The sequence below is a fragment of the Sycon ciliatum genome, chromosome 12 (assembly GCF_964019385.1).
Source record: "Sycon ciliatum chromosome 12, ocSycCili1.1, whole genome shotgun sequence".
Lineage (NCBI taxonomy): Eukaryota > Metazoa > Porifera > Calcarea > Leucosolenida > Sycettidae > Sycon > Sycon ciliatum.
This window is the reverse complement of record NC_088654.1, coordinates 26,837,000-26,853,730: the sequence shown is the minus strand read 5'-3', so window position 1 is coordinate 26,853,730 and position 16,731 is coordinate 26,837,000. Positions and strand designations below refer to the sequence as shown.

At 46.3% G+C, this 16,731-nt stretch overlaps 1 protein-coding gene across 1 annotated transcript; it reads left to right on the top strand.

Annotated features, from left to right (window-relative positions):
- The first annotated feature begins 5,268 nt into the window (after positions 1 to 5,268).
- LOC135828090 (uncharacterized) lies at positions 5,269 to 15,898 on the top strand. The gene is made up of 3 exons (XM_065340524.1): positions 5,269 to 5,421; positions 13,020 to 14,421; positions 15,708 to 15,898. Exons 1-3 carry the CDS (start codon positions 5,269 to 5,271, stop codon positions 15,896 to 15,898), a joined length of 1,746 nt encoding a protein of 581 aa, XP_065196596.1.
- The last annotated feature ends 833 nt before the right edge of the window (positions 15,899 to 16,731 follow it).

The window sequence follows — 16,731 nt, the reverse complement described above, 5'->3', positions numbered from 1 at the left end:
CTGACTTTCTGAGCACTTGCGCCGCTCATGATGAGGTCGAGGAGGGCATTTCCACAAGTCGGCTCCGCCACATGCTGCTGGAGGTGATGTAGTGCGCAGAGGTCCTCCAGTTTCTCCCCAGCTGGAGTTGTTCTACTGCTGCCCAGCCAGGCAGTATTGTGCCAGCGATGATGAGGTGCTGTGCATCCACCCGGGCAACGTCAATAGTCTGGTTCAAGTATTCTGCTATACTGATATCGTTGCCAGGAAGAGACCCTGGGCGGTAGGCAGCACACAAGACAACTTTGCGGCCAGGTCTTATGCGGATAGAAAGCCATACGACTTCTTGATCAAGGGTTGGAACAGCTTCCAGTTCTTGGAAAGCTAGGTGGGATTTCACCCACACAGCCACACCTCCACCCTGTGGTGTTCGGTCTGTGGTGTAAAAGGTCGACTTACAACCGGAAAAATACGGTATACATGGTGATGCCTAGCCTCCTTTCTCCCGGAGACAATGCACTGCCGCTCTATGGGCACTTCGATGGATTTCAGGTATCCTTGCAGCTCAGAACGATGCTCGGAAAATGATGATGCAGCAATTCGAGCAATTGTTTACAAGAGCGCACATTCTCCTCGTCACCTACTCCGTGCTGAGTCGAACCAGAGAGTGTGAGACGTTCATTGTGGACTGCTCATCCTGAGAACGAGACTGCATGGTCTGCGTAAAATGCACAAACGGCACACCTATGGCAAAAAAAGATCACTCCGACTCGGAGGCGTTTCAGAAGAAGCTAATCTAAGCCCTGTACTTGATCACTGAGGAGCACAAAGGCCGAGAGTGGCAAATCGAGTTCAAAAACAAACAGAAGACTGACGTTCTACGACGACCAGCGAACTGGAGATGGAACGCGAAAACGACAAACATGGCTTTCCAGGCACAGTACAGAGGTGCGCTGGTTGCTGAAAACCTTCAAAGCAAGTAACAGTTTTGAATATCTTGCGCGTTGCCATGACGAATTCTACTATAACGACGTTTGTATGTGATTTTGTACCTAATGAGTAATGTGGTTGCAGCCTCGGCCTCGTAGCCGTAGGTCTACTCGTACAGGCATGGAAGTAACAGGTGGAACGGTATACTACGAGTACGATCGATCGTACTCGTAGTATACCGTTCCACCTGTTACTTCCATGCCTTAAAAGTTAAATTACAGTCTATGCACAGTTGAGTCACAGTGTATGCATTGATACTGAGCGTGATGCTAGGCTGGTCGTTCTAACAAGCTACATTCTTCGGCGTCTGCCATCACTGCACTGTACGCCCACACACTGTCATGTACTGAGCTTGATGAGCTTGATACTAGGCTGGTTGTTCTTCCGCGCTACATAAGTCATTTGTGTGGCGCCCTACATAATTATTACTGCAATGTACGCCCACAAGTCTCCCAACTACTAACTAGTAGTACTGACCAGTAGAACTGATAGCAAAGCGATAGCAAGTGCTGTCAAACGTTTGAAGACGTTGGCGGAGCTACTGCTCGAGCGCCATTTTGAAGCTAGCAGTGCACTTCATTATCTACTATCTAGTACATGTAGCGAGTTTCCTCAGCACACCGGTACATCTATGGTATTTGTTTGGTTGATAGCATGTTGCAAGGCGGAAGACGAACTGTGTTCGAAAACAGTGTTCTTTACTACGACCATCCACGGTTGGCAGAGGTTGTCGTGAAAAGCACTGTTTTCGAATACAGTGCGTCCTGCGCCTTGTAACATGCTGGCAAGCAAACAACATGATTGTTTTCAACCAATCAAGGCTTATCTAAAAATCTAAGGTATTTCCTGTGGAGCTCGCTAAGTGTGTATTGCGATAATAGTACTCACTCTGCTAAAAGAATTTCACGGTTCGCGTGAGACGACTGAAAGCCGAGTTTTCCGCATCCGCTGTGGGAACGGCGCTCTGCTAAGCCATACTATAACATCCAGTTGGGGGGGGGGGGGGGGGATTTAGAACTCTCCTGTGAAAGAGATAACAAACAGAACTTACCCACGACAGCTATGCTGTTGCCCTTCTTCCAGTGTCCAAGAACGTCCAGCCTCTCCTTCACTATATGCACGCATCCACAGACAGAAGAAATGCAGTTTCTGTTTCTTATCTCTGTATTTTACTAACTAAATTGAGAATCAGACAAAAATTGAACCTATAATAATTATAGGTATGTACCGGTACCGGTGCCACTTGTCTGCCGCCATCTTGGAATACTCAAAATCTCCAACTGAACAACCCGTGCGGCGAGTTTATCCTTCTACTATCGCCTCAAAGTTCTACTGTTTCCTTTCGTAAATAATGGTGTTGAAACTTGAAAGTAAGTGGCCTGTACGCTACAATAAACTGTTACATACATATAGACACAAAATTAGCTGTGCGTCTTCTACAAAAGTCAAAGACATACAGAGAGCAGAGCTAACCCCTCTCAATGCCAGCAATGTTGTTCTGACGCGACGGATACATTTCGAGCTAGTATAAGCCCAGCTGCAGCACGTATCGGGGGGACTGAGGTCAATGACGACACTCTCTTTGTTGCCATAGTTTATTTTATTTTTATTTATTATTTTATTATTTATTGGGAACACAGCCCTACAAAGAGACATGTGGAGACAAACACAAGACAAGACACAGGGGATGTAGGGACGACGTGCCGATGTACAGGGAGCAACTCGACCGACCAGGGGTCTCGGCGTTAGCGTTGCAACCTGGCATCGAAAAAAGGGGGGGGGGGTTGCATGGTCAGGTAGCAAAAATAATAATTTGGGCCGAGAAAGGGGCGCTAGTATTGCACCAAATAATATAAATACATGTAATGACTAAACCAGAAGGGAAAAAGAAGAAAGAGAACAATAATCATAACAAGCAAGTACTAGTAGAGAGGTAAATACTAAATGGGTCTCAATATCATCATCACAGGTACTGTGTGGACCACAGCCATCTCTTTCGGATTAGATCCTTACATACGTTGACCTTGAAGGTTTGGAGGCGTCTTGAATGAGGCTCGTGAAGCAGGAGGTCCGCAGGCAGGTTGTTCCAGGGTGTGATGGCGAAGAAGGGGAAGGATCGCAGGAGGTAGTCAGGGGCTGTGCGAGGGGTGTCCACTGCAGGTGAAAGGCATGGTGCGTCTGACGTTTTTGCCGCGTGCACATGCTAGCTACGGCAGGGGGCTTGGTTGGTGGCAGCATGGCCTTTACCTGGGGAGGCCCTGGAATGTAGTGCAGCTTGAACAAGTATGACAGGGCTGCCACCATCCGACGAAGCTGAAGACTTTGGAGGATGTTTCCAAAGTCTTCAGCTTCAGTAACTACAAGTACTCATTGGCATCATGCCCATTGCGTCTTATGTATAGTGAGCGACGACCAAATATAATCATTCTTCCCAAATTTAAATCATTGTCTAAGTCTCTCTTCATGTTCCGAACTGCTATTCTATGGAACTGTTTACCCCCCAGTCTAACATCGGAAGCCTCGCTCTATAAGTTCAAAGCTGCCCTCAGGAAATTTACAGCTGACCATGCTTATGCAATCAACGGAATTCCGCCACCTTGCAGTTGATTTTTCCCATTTCTCTCCTCATCAATCCCTACTTGTCTTTGTACATACATCTACATCTACTGTTCTTTCAATCAAATGAACCCCTCGATAGGCACATTGCCTTTGGTTCATTTCATAATATTTATTAATAATAATGTCGTTACGCACAAACCTTTTATCACTGCTTTCTAAGCCACAGGGTGCCCGATGACATAACAAGAGCTAGAGCTGTTGTGCGGGAGAGTTTGCGCCCTCGGATCCTTTCCCTGGTTTTGAGTACTCCAAGATGGCGGCAGACCAAGATCAAGAAAATGCGGGGTTCCCCCCCCCCCCCCGCCCCCCCCCCAAAAATGCAAAAACGTGTGTGTGTGTGTGTGGTGTGTGTGTGTTCGCGTCGGCAGTTCTCGCAACTAATCACGTCCACAAACGGTCCACGGTGAGACGAAGCTACATGGCACACTGCTGGAGAAGCCAAAACAAAGTAAAGATGAGGTAGTACTTGACCTGTGAGTGGATCCCGGGGAGACCAAAACCGCTCCCTGCACTGAGCCCGACAGGTACTATCATTCCTTGGCCCGCACAGTCCATGTCGATTCCGAGACCGAAATGGTCGGAGGAGTGCACTGCGCCTGACCAGCACAGCTCTTGTAGCACCTACTACTCCTTTGTTGTCTTTGTCTCTTTTATTACCCCTAGTATTACTTTGTAGGGATGTGCACATAGTATATAAAATAAAAAAAATAAAAAATTTCAGAGCTAAACCACGCCAGTGTATGCAATATTGTAATGACACGATGACACTATGTGCGAGCCGGTTATTATTAATAATTATTACGCCAAAAGTATGCCCTACTACAGCCAGTACAGAGTACATAACTATGTTGTTGGTTTGACAGCATGAAATATCTAATACCATACAGTGTACAATGTACCACGCAGTCGTGAGTCAGTCACGTGTAGCCCTTTCCCAAAGATGCCAAAATATTTCGCAACTTATGCTCTTCGCAACCATGCCAAAAAAAGTTGCTGAAATCGCATCCATATTTTCAGAAAAAAACACAATAGTTGCTAGTCTCGCAACTCAAAATGAGCGTGTAACAGTCAGCACCGCCGGAACTAGGCCTTGACAGATTATGCTAATATTTTCTTGTAATTATGCTTTTCGCATTGCTGAAAAATTGCAGAATTATGCTATTCTTCGGCTAAAAGTTATCATATGATGCCGCATTATTCTGCTAACGTATAATGGTTCTGTGCAAAATAACAGGGGAATTTTTTGTAGAGAGTGTTGTACTGTAGTAGCAAAAGTTCAACGGGGTCAACGCACCCTCCGACCTAGCTAGGACCGTCAAGGATTGTAGTTAGTTCTTGACAGATTATGCTAATATTTTCGTGAAATTATGCTTTTCGCATTGCTGAAAAATTGCAGAACTATGCTAACGGTTATTTTTATGCTAAAAGTTATAATATTATGCCGCATTATGCTCACATATGCTGCTAATGTATATTAATGGTTCTGTGCAAAATAACAGGGGAATTTTTTTGTAGAGGGCGTTGTACTGTAGTAGCAAAAGTTCAACGGGGTAAACGGCGGAGAAACTTTGCTCGTACTTGGGTGGATGCAAATTTGCGAGCTCCTGACCTTTACTCCTTTTTTCGGTTTCCCGGGGCACTAGGCCCTTGGAACACCAGTAAATAGTGATATAAATTATAATGGCCGGGAAACTCGACCCCAATACGGACATCGCCGTGCTTACTGATGACGAGCTCAAGGAGCTCATCCAGCGACTGGGACTGGAGTTCCCCAGAAAGGCGAACAGGCCAATGCTGATTGCCCTACTGAGAGGATCCAAGGACTCGGCTCCCGTAAGTCATGCTAACCCTGATGTAGCTAGCCTTTGCGCCGCACTCTCCGAACTTACCGGGGTAGTAAGGGAATTGAAATCAGAGCTAAAGACGATGAAAGATGTGAATGTACAGCTGAGAGATTCCAACAGGGAAATTCAGGCGTTGAAGGACGACGTGCAAAAGCTCCGACGTGAACTGCATGCTGAACAAGATCACCAATCCCGTTTGACCCACGTCCACGCTGACCCTGGTGATACAACTCATCTCGGAACTACTACAAGTAGTACTCTCCCCATGCACTTTAGTATGAGTACCGACGCTACCCCAGACCTGTCACACACATCACCACGTGCACCGGTACAAACACAAGGCCCAGCTGCACAGCACATTGTAGAAAATTCGTACGCAGACTCCGCAAGGCAGCCACCAAGGCCGCATGCACCTGGCCACGACAAACGTCCGCAAAAGCCAAACCACCGTAGGGAGGAGACATCGCGGTACACAGCACCGAAAACACCCAAGAGTGCACCTGGACTCGTAGGACAACCCCGTGTGACGGTGTACTACATTGGAAATGTTGACCCGGACTGCGATGCGGATTCAATAGCTGAACACTGCAAGGCACAAGGTGTATCTGTAGTACAAAGCGTCGTGTACACCTCCGTGCACTTTAGAACAGCCTCTGCTCGTATTACAGTCTTGGTCACGGACGCCAAGAAGGTCGCGGAAGAATCGTTCTGGCCTGACGAAGTTGGCCGTACTGTAAGAGAGTGGCGATTTGGTACAGAGGCCTGGGCCACCAAACCCATTAAAGCATAATAATGGCTCACACCACCGACCCACTCCCCTTGAACCCGCATGCTCAACACACCAATCGGATCAGCAAGAAGCTTAATCCACACGCCGCTCCGTTTCACCCACACACCCACCACCTGACCCAGCACAGTAGTACACTTAACATTGGCCACATCAATATACGCAGTCTACGCCACAAACTGTGTGAAGTTGAAAGCATAATGATAGAACAGCAACTGGATATATTAGCCGTATCCGAGACCTGGCTAGATAACAGTGTCTCTGACCTGGAAGTGCATATCCGTGGAACCATCCTTTACCGTAGAGATAGACCATGCATGACAAGCTGCTCGTGTCTCACAGCATGCGACCCCTGCAAGAAAGGTGGCGGTGTGTGCCTTTATGTGAAAGAAACCCTCAGAGTTTCCCTGGACGAACGTTACTCACATGATGCCCTAGAGCTTCTTTGCATACGATGTACGCCACAAAGAGGATCCGAGATATTGATCGGCTGCATCTATCGCCCGCCAGGTCAGTCCGTTGACTACTGGGACAGTCTTGCTGCAGCTGTAGACTGCGCCGATTGCGAAGAGCTGTACTTGTTGGGAGACCTCAATGTGAACTTCCTGGACAAGCAATCAAGTACCTATAAAGCCCTATACCACACCATCCTCCTGCCCCTTAATCTCTCCAACTTAGTAAACGCCCCTACACGCATTACACGGCAAACCCAAACCTCTATTGACTGCATCCTCACGAATTCGGAAGACGCCACAACCGCCTCAGTCTTTGACTGTGAATTCTCTGACCATCGCATCATCACAACCTCCGTGCCTATCTCTTCCCTGCAGCCTGACACGCCAGACCACAAGCCAAGGCAGCCCAGTCGAGACTATAGTTCGTTCTGTATGCAGGAATTCCACAAGTTGCTGAAATCGGTATCCCTACACTCTTTTTCATCCACGAACCCCCACCAAATGGCCGCTGAGTGGGTGAAGAAGTTCAACTGTGCACTGGATGAACTCGCGCCAATTGTCTCACGAAGAGCGGGGAGGCCTACCTCTAAAGTAAGATGCCCTTTCATGACTGAGGAGCTACTGCACATGATACGACAACGCAAAAGTGCCTTCCGCCGATTAAAAGCCTCAGCTTTCCAAGATCCAGTTACTGCACTCCAATTCAGGCAACTGCGCACCCGATCCAACAACCTGTATCGCCAGCTCCGCAACAAATATTTTTCGGAGCTCTGTCAAGACTATGAACAATCTCCTCGGAAGTTCTGGTCGGCGATCAATGGCGTAACAAAACGTAAACCCGCTAAACCCAAAACCTCAGTCGAAGCAGAGACGCTGAATAGATATTTCCATTCAATCGTTCACGACCCCGATGCCTCCTACAACGTACCGCTCGGGCCGGTCTCCTCCACCGATTTGGAGTCGTTCGCATCTGTCACCATTGCGGAAGTAGAACTTCTTCTACTAGACCTGAAGCCCCGCAAAGCCCCGGGTCCAGACAATATACTGCCCTGTCTTGTGAAGTCTGCCGCTTACATTCTTGCCCCATCTCTAGCAATCCTGTTTAATGCCTCCTTTTCTTCTGGTATACTCCCGTCCACGTTCAAAGAAGCGAACATTTGCCCAGTGTTAAAGTCCCAACGCAGTGACAGATCAGACCCGTCCCAGTACCGACCCATATCCCTTAGTAGTGTCATTGCCAAAGCCCTGGAGAAAGTCGTTCTTAGACAGCTCCAGCAGCTATTTGACGACAAGTGCCCATACCATAAAGACCAGTATGGCTTCCGCCGCCATCACTCTACTGCCCAACTCGTCACCAAGGCTGTAAGCCAGTGGACTGCGAGCCGGGATACTGGACACACTACCATGATTGTGTTTTTAGACCTAAGTAAGGCATTCGATCGGGTGAACCACCAGTGCCTCCTCATTTCACTGCAAGCCAAGGGTATTGGAGGGACAGCACTAGCATGGTTCGCCTCATACCTGTATGATCGTCGGCAGAAAGTCACTCTGCCACATGCTACATCCAGAGTCCTCCCAGTTTCGCGTGGAGTCCCGCAAGGTACTGTTCTGGGTCCTGTACTCTTTAATGTCTATATAAGCCACCTCCCTACCATAGCGGATTCCTTCACCTGTTCCCTTCCCATGTTCGCAGATGATATGACCCTCTACCGAAGTGCCCCCTCACTCAAACTGTGTATTGCCTCCGTCATTCCCTGCTTGAATGTACTATGTGACGAGCTACAAAAGCTCCACATGATGATCAATGTTAAAAAGTCAGGTGTTATGATCATTTCCCCCGGCCGAAACCCCACGACGCACCCAAGTGTCATTAGCCTTCAAGGTGAGCCACTTAATTTTGTGACCGAAACTCGTCTCCTTGGTATCCAAGTTGACAACTGCCTGTCATGGACCAAGCATATCGGTGTAATTGTTAGAAAAGTATCCCAGAAGGTGGGTGTCTTACGTCGCACCTTCCGGCAACTGAGCAAACTTGCACGCCGCCAGTACATCCTGTCTGTCGTTCTTCCTGACATTCTGTACTGCATCTGTTCCTTCGTCACACTCATTACTGCGAAGGATCACAATCGTCTAGTAAGCGTGTACAATAGAGCTATCCGAGCGGCTTGTGGGGCTTTGAGCCGGGACAGTATTTCTGGTCTTCTGAAAAACCTTGATGTTAAGCCCCTGGACTACTATTTTCTGGTGTCAACTGGGAAGTTCATTTTCATTAATCATATTCTTCGCCCTTTGCCTGTATTTACATCGTTATTCCCAGCCCCGCAATCTACCCGGAGCACGCGTAATCGCGACACACATGATATCCCTTATTTAAAATGCAGAACAACACTCGGTCAAAAATCCTTTGTGCTTCGTGCTGCTCTGTTTTTTAATGCTCTACCTAATGACTTGAAATCCTCTTTGTTTACCTCTCAGTTCGATCGTGGTTTGAAGCGCTTATTGAATGATCCAGTTTGGTTTGAACGATATCGTGCAATTTTGTTTGACAACGTTGGCAACGTTTAGTCTCTCACCAGCTACATGTATATATTGCCCAGGTTCATTCAGCATACGTTTTTCTTCTTTTCTCTTTATGTTCACCACTCATCCCCTTTTTTTTGCTAAACATTTGAACATTTACACTGATGTATGAACATTTACACTGATGTATATTATACATTGTTTATTTATTTATTTTTTTATATATTTTTTTGGTCCCATCGGCCTCTTCATATTTGTGCAGCTGCACTGTTGAGCTTCCGATGTAAAACAAAAATAATAATAATAATAATAATAATAAACGCACCGTCCGACCTAGCTACGACCGTCACTGATTGTGTAGTGGACTGGACATGTTCTCAAGGGAGTCGTAAACCTACGACTTCCTGGTGCATCTACTTGTACTTGTACTTGTAGAACATGTACAACTGTATGGAATTTGATTCGAACAGGCGGATTATTCCAATTTTATGCGATTCGTATGCAATTTGCCTCGAATTATGCGATTATTCGATTTTGGTAGGAATTATGCGAAATATTATGCTAGCATAATCTGTCAAGGCCTAGCCGGAACCGGTCCGGCCATGGCCGGACCACTTTTCCCAGCTGGATGGTCCACCTGATTCATGCAAAACTGGTGTAAAAAATATCAGAGGGTCAGGACTTGGACTTGTGACTAGGATCGTTCAATGCACGACATCACCTTCCACAAAAGCACTGCAGCATCGGTCTCTCCTCCATCCTATCGAAAATACATACGCGAGTCAACATTGGAAACGAGCGAAAAGCACGAGATCGAGCGTCGATCCGGATCGAGAGACATCTACGTGAATGCTGTACGAGGAAGCCGAAAAATGATCGGTCTTTCGATAGAGGGCACTTTGAAGTACATATGAATGCATAAAATGATCAGCTGTAGCACCTACTCTACTTTTATGTGCAGTCAGGAAAGGAACCTTCTCTCCGAAACAGGCGAAGCACCTGCATGCAGTAAGGAAAGAGCATAAAGAAATCCTAATTGATAACAAGGCGTGATAACTGTATGCAGTCCTGCGTAAGTCATATATGAACTTACATGCAAATAGGACGTGTAATCTCTATTCAGTCTCGAATGAGTCATAATTATAAGACACTTCTACCCCCAAAACTAACATAAAACGCTGTACGAAGTCAATAAAGAGCCATACCAAAAACCAATCTGCGAAGAAGACAAGACACCTGTATACAATCATGAAAGATCAATGAAGGGATTTACCTCTGAGCAAGACACGAAACCGGTATGGAGCCATGAAATAGGAAAATAGGAAACTTTAACCTGCACACAGAACAAGAAAACCTGTATGCAGTCAAGAAAACACAAGAAAGCAAGTTTACATTTGAACATGACAATAACCTGTATTCTGTCAGAAAGGAGTAATATACATGTAGGAACTTTCACTGTGAAACGTGCGAAACACCTGTATGGAGTAACGTTGTATTTCTCGCGAAATATTTTTAGTTGCAAATATGGCATCTGGTGTGTTCTTTATTGTCGCTTCTTTTCCTGACTTCTTCAGTCAGTTTTGAGTCTCACCAGTTTCCCTGCCCTCCCATCCTTCATTTCTGTGCATATTATCATTGCTTTTTTATCACTTTCTGCCGTGAGGTGCTTGCCATGCCTACATGATGCCTAATCGCCATTGGGGATATACACCCGGTTTTTTCCCTCGCAACTGCGTCCGTCGACGCGAGGGTTTTTTCCCGGCTGGCTAGGTCCGGAAAATTTAATCTGACGGTCCCAAGTGGTTCTGCATCATGGCCTATTTCTGCTATCCACTGGCACGCCTATTCTATCTGAGACACTCTGTTCTCAGTCCTTGCTTCCATACCTCACTCGTTATCCGGTTCACATCTGGCTGCGGCCAACTACCCTTCACGTTGTGTGGTGTCGCTATTGCTGTCTATGTCTCTGTGTGTGCCAGTATATTTGGAGCGAGAAGAAAGAATATAATAGAAACCTTAGCTGAGAACAAGACCGGAAACCAGGAAGCAGTCCACATGGAGCGATAGGAACTTACCTGCAAAAAATACGTACAATCTTTATCCAGCCTCGAAAGAGTCCAACAGGAAACTTCCACCTGCAAGTAAAACAACGACAAAAACTGTATGAAGTCAAGAAAAGGCAATGAAACTTACCTGCGAACAAGACAAGACACCACGTACATACGACATACAATCTGTATCCAGTCTCAAAAGAGTCAAACAGGAACTTTCTAGCTGCAATTTAAACTAAAAGTCCTGTCTGAAATCAAGAAAGAGCAGCACTCAGTATAGGAAACTTACCTCCGAACAAGAACATACACGTCCTCTATGCAGTCTTGTGAATAAGACGTGAAATCTGAATCCAGTCTCTAAAGAGTCAATCCGGAAACTGCGGCCTGGAAACAAAACAAAATTACCTGTATGAATTCAAGAAAGAGAAATATAGTAAACTTATATGCGAACAAGGCAAGACACATGGACACAATCTTCAACGGTCAATGAAGGGAACTCACCTGTAAGCAAGACAAGAAACCTGTTTGGAGCCATGAAATGGGAAATGGTGTACTTCTACGTGCACGCTAGAAACGAAACTTATATGCAGTCAAGACTATACGATATAAGAAGTTTACTTTTGAACATGACGAGACCCTGTGTGCAGTCTAGGCATTGGCGGATAATGTTTGAAAAGGTGGCAGATTCTGCTCGAAAGGCAGTGAAATTGGCAGAACCATACACATCTTATGGCGGGCAATTCCTCGAATTCTGCTCCATTTCTTTATCCACATACCAAACATGCATGAAACTCACCAGAAAAAGTACCGAATTCTGCCAATTTTTCTGCCGGCATTATCCGCAATGGCCTAGTGCAGTCAGGAAGGAGACATATAGGATCCTTCTCTGCGAAACAGACGAAATACCTGTATTCAGTTAAAAGAAAGAGCATACAGGAATACTAACTGGTACGGAGACGGGAAAACTATATGCAGTCATGCATAAGCCATATAGGAACGTACCTGCACATGGGACGTGTAATCTGTATGCAGTCATGCATAATCCATATAGGAACTACTTAGCTGCAAATGGGACGTGTAATCTGTATGCAGTCTCGAAATAGTCATAATTATAGGAACCTTCACCAGCGAACAAGACAAAAACCTGTATGAGGTCAAGAAAGAGCAATATAGGATACTTACATGCGAACAAGACAAGGCACCTGTAGACACTCATGAAAGATCAGTGAAGGGAACTGACCTGGGAGCAAGCCATGAAACTTGTGTGTAGCCATCAAATATGAAAATAGGAAACCTCTGCCTGCACAGAAACAAAACACTTGTATGCAGTCAAGAAAATACAATTATTATAGGAAGCTTACGTTTGAACATGACGGGGACCTGTAAGCAGTTGGGAAGGACCACCATAAGATCCACGTGCTATCAGTGAATGAAACCCACCTAAACAGCAGCATACCCGATTCTAGTGTCCATATCCCAGGCTACAAACTATATCGCAAGGATAGAGATCTACATGGTGGAGGGGTATGCATTTATGTCCATTCTGATATTCACTCTATCAGAATTCCCATCACTGAGCTAGGAGTGGAGTGTGTCTCTGTTCGTCTTCGCCTGTGTACCAAACCTAAGGCTATTGAGCTGGCTGTGTGCAGTATATTGTCCACCGAGTGCAACTGTCGACTTCTGGAACCTGTGCAGTCAGCATCTTGACGTCATCAGCCGTAAATTTAGCAGGATTATTGTACTAGGGGACTTTAACACTGATGTGCTACAGCAATCATCAAATAACCACCATTACAAGCACCTGTCCAATCTGTGTGAGGAGTTTCACCTCCGCAATGTCGTGACTTCACCAACGCGACTTGCCAAGACATGTCTGGATCTAATACTCGTTTATGCTGCCGCACCACATGTTAAGACAACTGTAGTATCTGTAGACGGCGTGAGCGACCATGATCTCGTTCTGACTAACTTCTCCTACAAAGCCACGCAGCAAGCTAACTCCCGCCTCAAATTCGTGCGCAAACCGCTCCCACATGCAATTAACCCCGCTACACTCTGTGATGATATCGACAGCACTCTGGAGCCTCTCCCCAAGTCAGCTGATGTCAATGCACAAGTCACCCAGCTTTCACACTGTATTACTCGAGTTTTAGACAAACATTCACCGATCTGCCCCGTGGTCTCACCAGCTTTCAGTAAACCGAAGCCTCAGCCATGGGTGACACCTCAGTTGAAACAGCTCCTCCAGCAACGAATCCACCTACATAGAAAAGTACGCACTCACCCGTCAGATCAACAGCTTCTGCAGAGGTATCGTGCAATACGGCGAGAAGGCACTCTCCTCAACAGGCAGCTGAAGTCACAGTATTACATCAGAGAGTTCAAAAATCGTCGCCATGACCCACGAGGCCAATGGGCCATTATCAATAGCTTGTCTGGTAGAACAGCAGTGAGGGCTGCCCCAGCAGCCACACTCGCCGATCTGACAACTACCTTCGCCGAGATCGTCCATGACCCTGCCAGACCAGTCGAGCTGCCCCTACCCGTTGCAGACCCCAATAGCACTACTCTTTTGGAGTTTGATACCGTCAGCGTCGATACCATCTCCAAGTTGCTTGAATATCTGGTATCCAACAAAGCCACCGGCTCCGATGATACTCCGTCCTGCATCCTGAAATCCTGCAGAGATTCAGTCTCGTATCCGTTAACTGTTATCGTCAACCAGTCTCTTCGCTCTGGCATCTTTCCTGCTGCCTACAAACATGCCCATGTCTGCCCTGTTTACAAATCTGGTGATAAGACCTCAGCCTCCAACTACAGGCCAATCTCACTGTTGCCTATCGCGGCCAAGATCCTAGAGAAGGTTGTCCACAAGCAAGTCACTTCGTATTTCACCCAGAATCCAGACCTGTCAGCCATACCAGCTGAACAATTTGCGTACCGCTCACACCATAGCTGTGAGGATGCCCTGACACTTTGCATAGACAGATGGAACAGAGCACTTGACAACGGTGACCAATGCGGAGTAGTCTTTGCGGATATGAGCAAGGCGTTTGACCGTGTGCAGCACACAGGTCTGCTGGGAGAGCTAACCACCACTGGCTTAGGCGGCACTGTCCTCAAGTGGTTCTCAGACTATCTCACGAACCGCAGCCAGCAGGTTACTGTCAATGGTGAGAAAGGTGACACCAAACCCTGTACAAGAGGGGTCCCCCAGGGGTCTGTTCTTGGGCCTTTGCTTTTCTGCGTCTACATTCGCCGGGTACCCGATATAATTATTTCACCAAAGTGTCGTGCAGCTGTACGCTGATGATATTGCGTTCTACGTATTCGGCTCTGATGTGGCTACAATTATGCTACGCTTGCAGGATAGTATGCGGTTGCTAGAGCAATACCTTGATGAGAAAGGCCTTCTGCTCAACCCCACTAAAACACAGTTCATGTTGATACGGCGTCCTGCCCTGCCTGCACTGAGCCCAGCCCTGTACCTGACCTGTAAAGGTATTGTCATTTCCCCTGTCTCTACTGTGAAATACCTCGGTATACTAATCGATGAGCATCTAACGTTCCGCCCACAAGTAGAAAAGGTGTGTTCAGTGGTCTTCGCTAAACTAGCCTGTTTTGCTCATGGCCGTCGCAATTTATCAGCTACAGCTCGGAGAACTTTCTTCTTGTCAATTAAACAGTCTACTCTAGAATATGCAAGTAATGCGTATGTGCACTGTTTGAAAACTACCCTATATAACAGGCTTGTAACGGTCAGCCAAATTGCGATGAAGAAGGCATTTGGTTTAGATAGAATGACCCCAACTGCATTAGTTTTACAACGGTGTCATCTGTTTTCGTTTGAGCAACGAGTTAATTTGAAACTATACGTTTTGGTCTATCGCTGCTTGTCATCAATTACTAGCCCCCTCCTTCAGTCACTGTTTCTCCTGCGTTCAGTTGGCCCGCACACAAATGCTCGTACTCGTGGCCAGGATACAGCTGCCTTAGTATTACCTACTGTACATATTGGGTATGGACTGCGCTCAGTTTCTTTTCTGGCGGCAGGTCGGTGGAACACTCTTCCTCCAAACTGTCGTCAGGCACAATCTGCTGGTACTTTTGCTCACCTCACAAAGTTTCACCTAGGGTTCCCTGTAACAAGGCCATGCCTGTTGGGACTCCCCTAGTCAAATAATAAATACTACTACTACTACTACTACTGAACTGAGAACAAAACGGACAACGGTATGCAGTCAAAAAAGGAGCTATTATATACAGTCGACTTTGCTTATAAAGACACTCGGCGCGGCGCGACATCAGAAACGTGTCCTACGCGAAGTGTCCTTACACCCGAAGTCTCATTATATTTATTCCAGCAGCACACGTAGTCTAGTTCTCTTATGTCATTGTCCACGGAAGTGTTGCCAGTGTACAGTCATGTGTGTACGTGTGGGTGCTTGATTCTACGCAGGGCGTCGTGAAGCCCTAAACCTGGGAACGCTGGGCTGCGAAATGGTGCAAGGCGCAAATTTGCGTGCCATCGTTGGATTTCACTCAGCAAGAACAAAGAGAATAATGGACCTCCAGCGGAGAACAAAGCAGCTACCTGCACTGAGCTCCACATTCACAGTCGTCACGTTTAGCTGTGGATTCCTACAGTGACACCTACCCTTCACTGTTCCTTCTCAGGCGGTAGAACGCACGTTATGGCAAGTATCCAGAACCATTGTCGACGTCACATGCGAATGCAAAGACCTTTAGTGCCACAGGAGTGGTAGGTGGTACAGCACTGTACTTGCACTTTCTATTACTTTCTATCACTCCTCTTTCACGCCTTGCTCAGCCATAGTATCTCAGATGGAATCACCAGAGCTACTGCGCCCCCATACGCCCACCACCAACTACTAGTGGCCAGTATTGACATCAACAAATGATAACTTAGCTCACAACAAGACGGGGAAAGTGTATGCAGGTAAACAGGAGATATTATAAGATCTTACCTGTCAAAAGGCGTAACATCTTTATGCTGTCTCGAAAGAGACATCATTGGAAACTTCTACCTGTAAACAAGACAAAATAATAATACTAGTATTTAGACAGTATTTTGGAGGCGGTGGGAAAAACAGTTTCGTAATACGTATTCGCATGCAACGACGCAAATCCACACAATTCAGTAGACACTTTTTCTATCAAACGTTTTCTTTCCCTTCTCTTCAGGATAGTACAGGGAATGTTGGAAATTAGAAAAACACATAACTATATAGAGAATGAAAGAAAGAAAAAGTCAACACTTCAACATAGGTGTTAAAATGATTAAAGTGTTAAAAACTCAAAAACAAACAGCTGCAAGTTGTAGACAAACACGTTGAACACATCAGGGAACACTTGTCACACTTTCACGAGGTGTGACACCAAACAACTGCAACGATAACACATTCTCCTTCTGTACACATAGTTCTGGATCTAGTTTACGAATATACAGAGCTTCTAACACA

Bases quoted from the DNA above. Each gene is read 5' to 3' on its own strand.
- LOC135828090 (XM_065340524.1), top strand. From the start codon at position 5,269: ATGGCCGGGAAACTCGACCCCAATACGGACATCGCCGTGCTTACTGAT. The intron at 5,422-13,019 runs GTAAGTCATGCT...GATGTGCTACAG, and splicing joins GATCCAAGGACTCGGCTCCC to CAATCATCAAATAACCACCA. The intron at 14,422-15,707 runs GTGAGAAAGGTG...GATTCTACGCAG, and splicing joins CCAGCAGGTTACTGTCAATG to GGCGTCGTGAAGCCCTAAAC.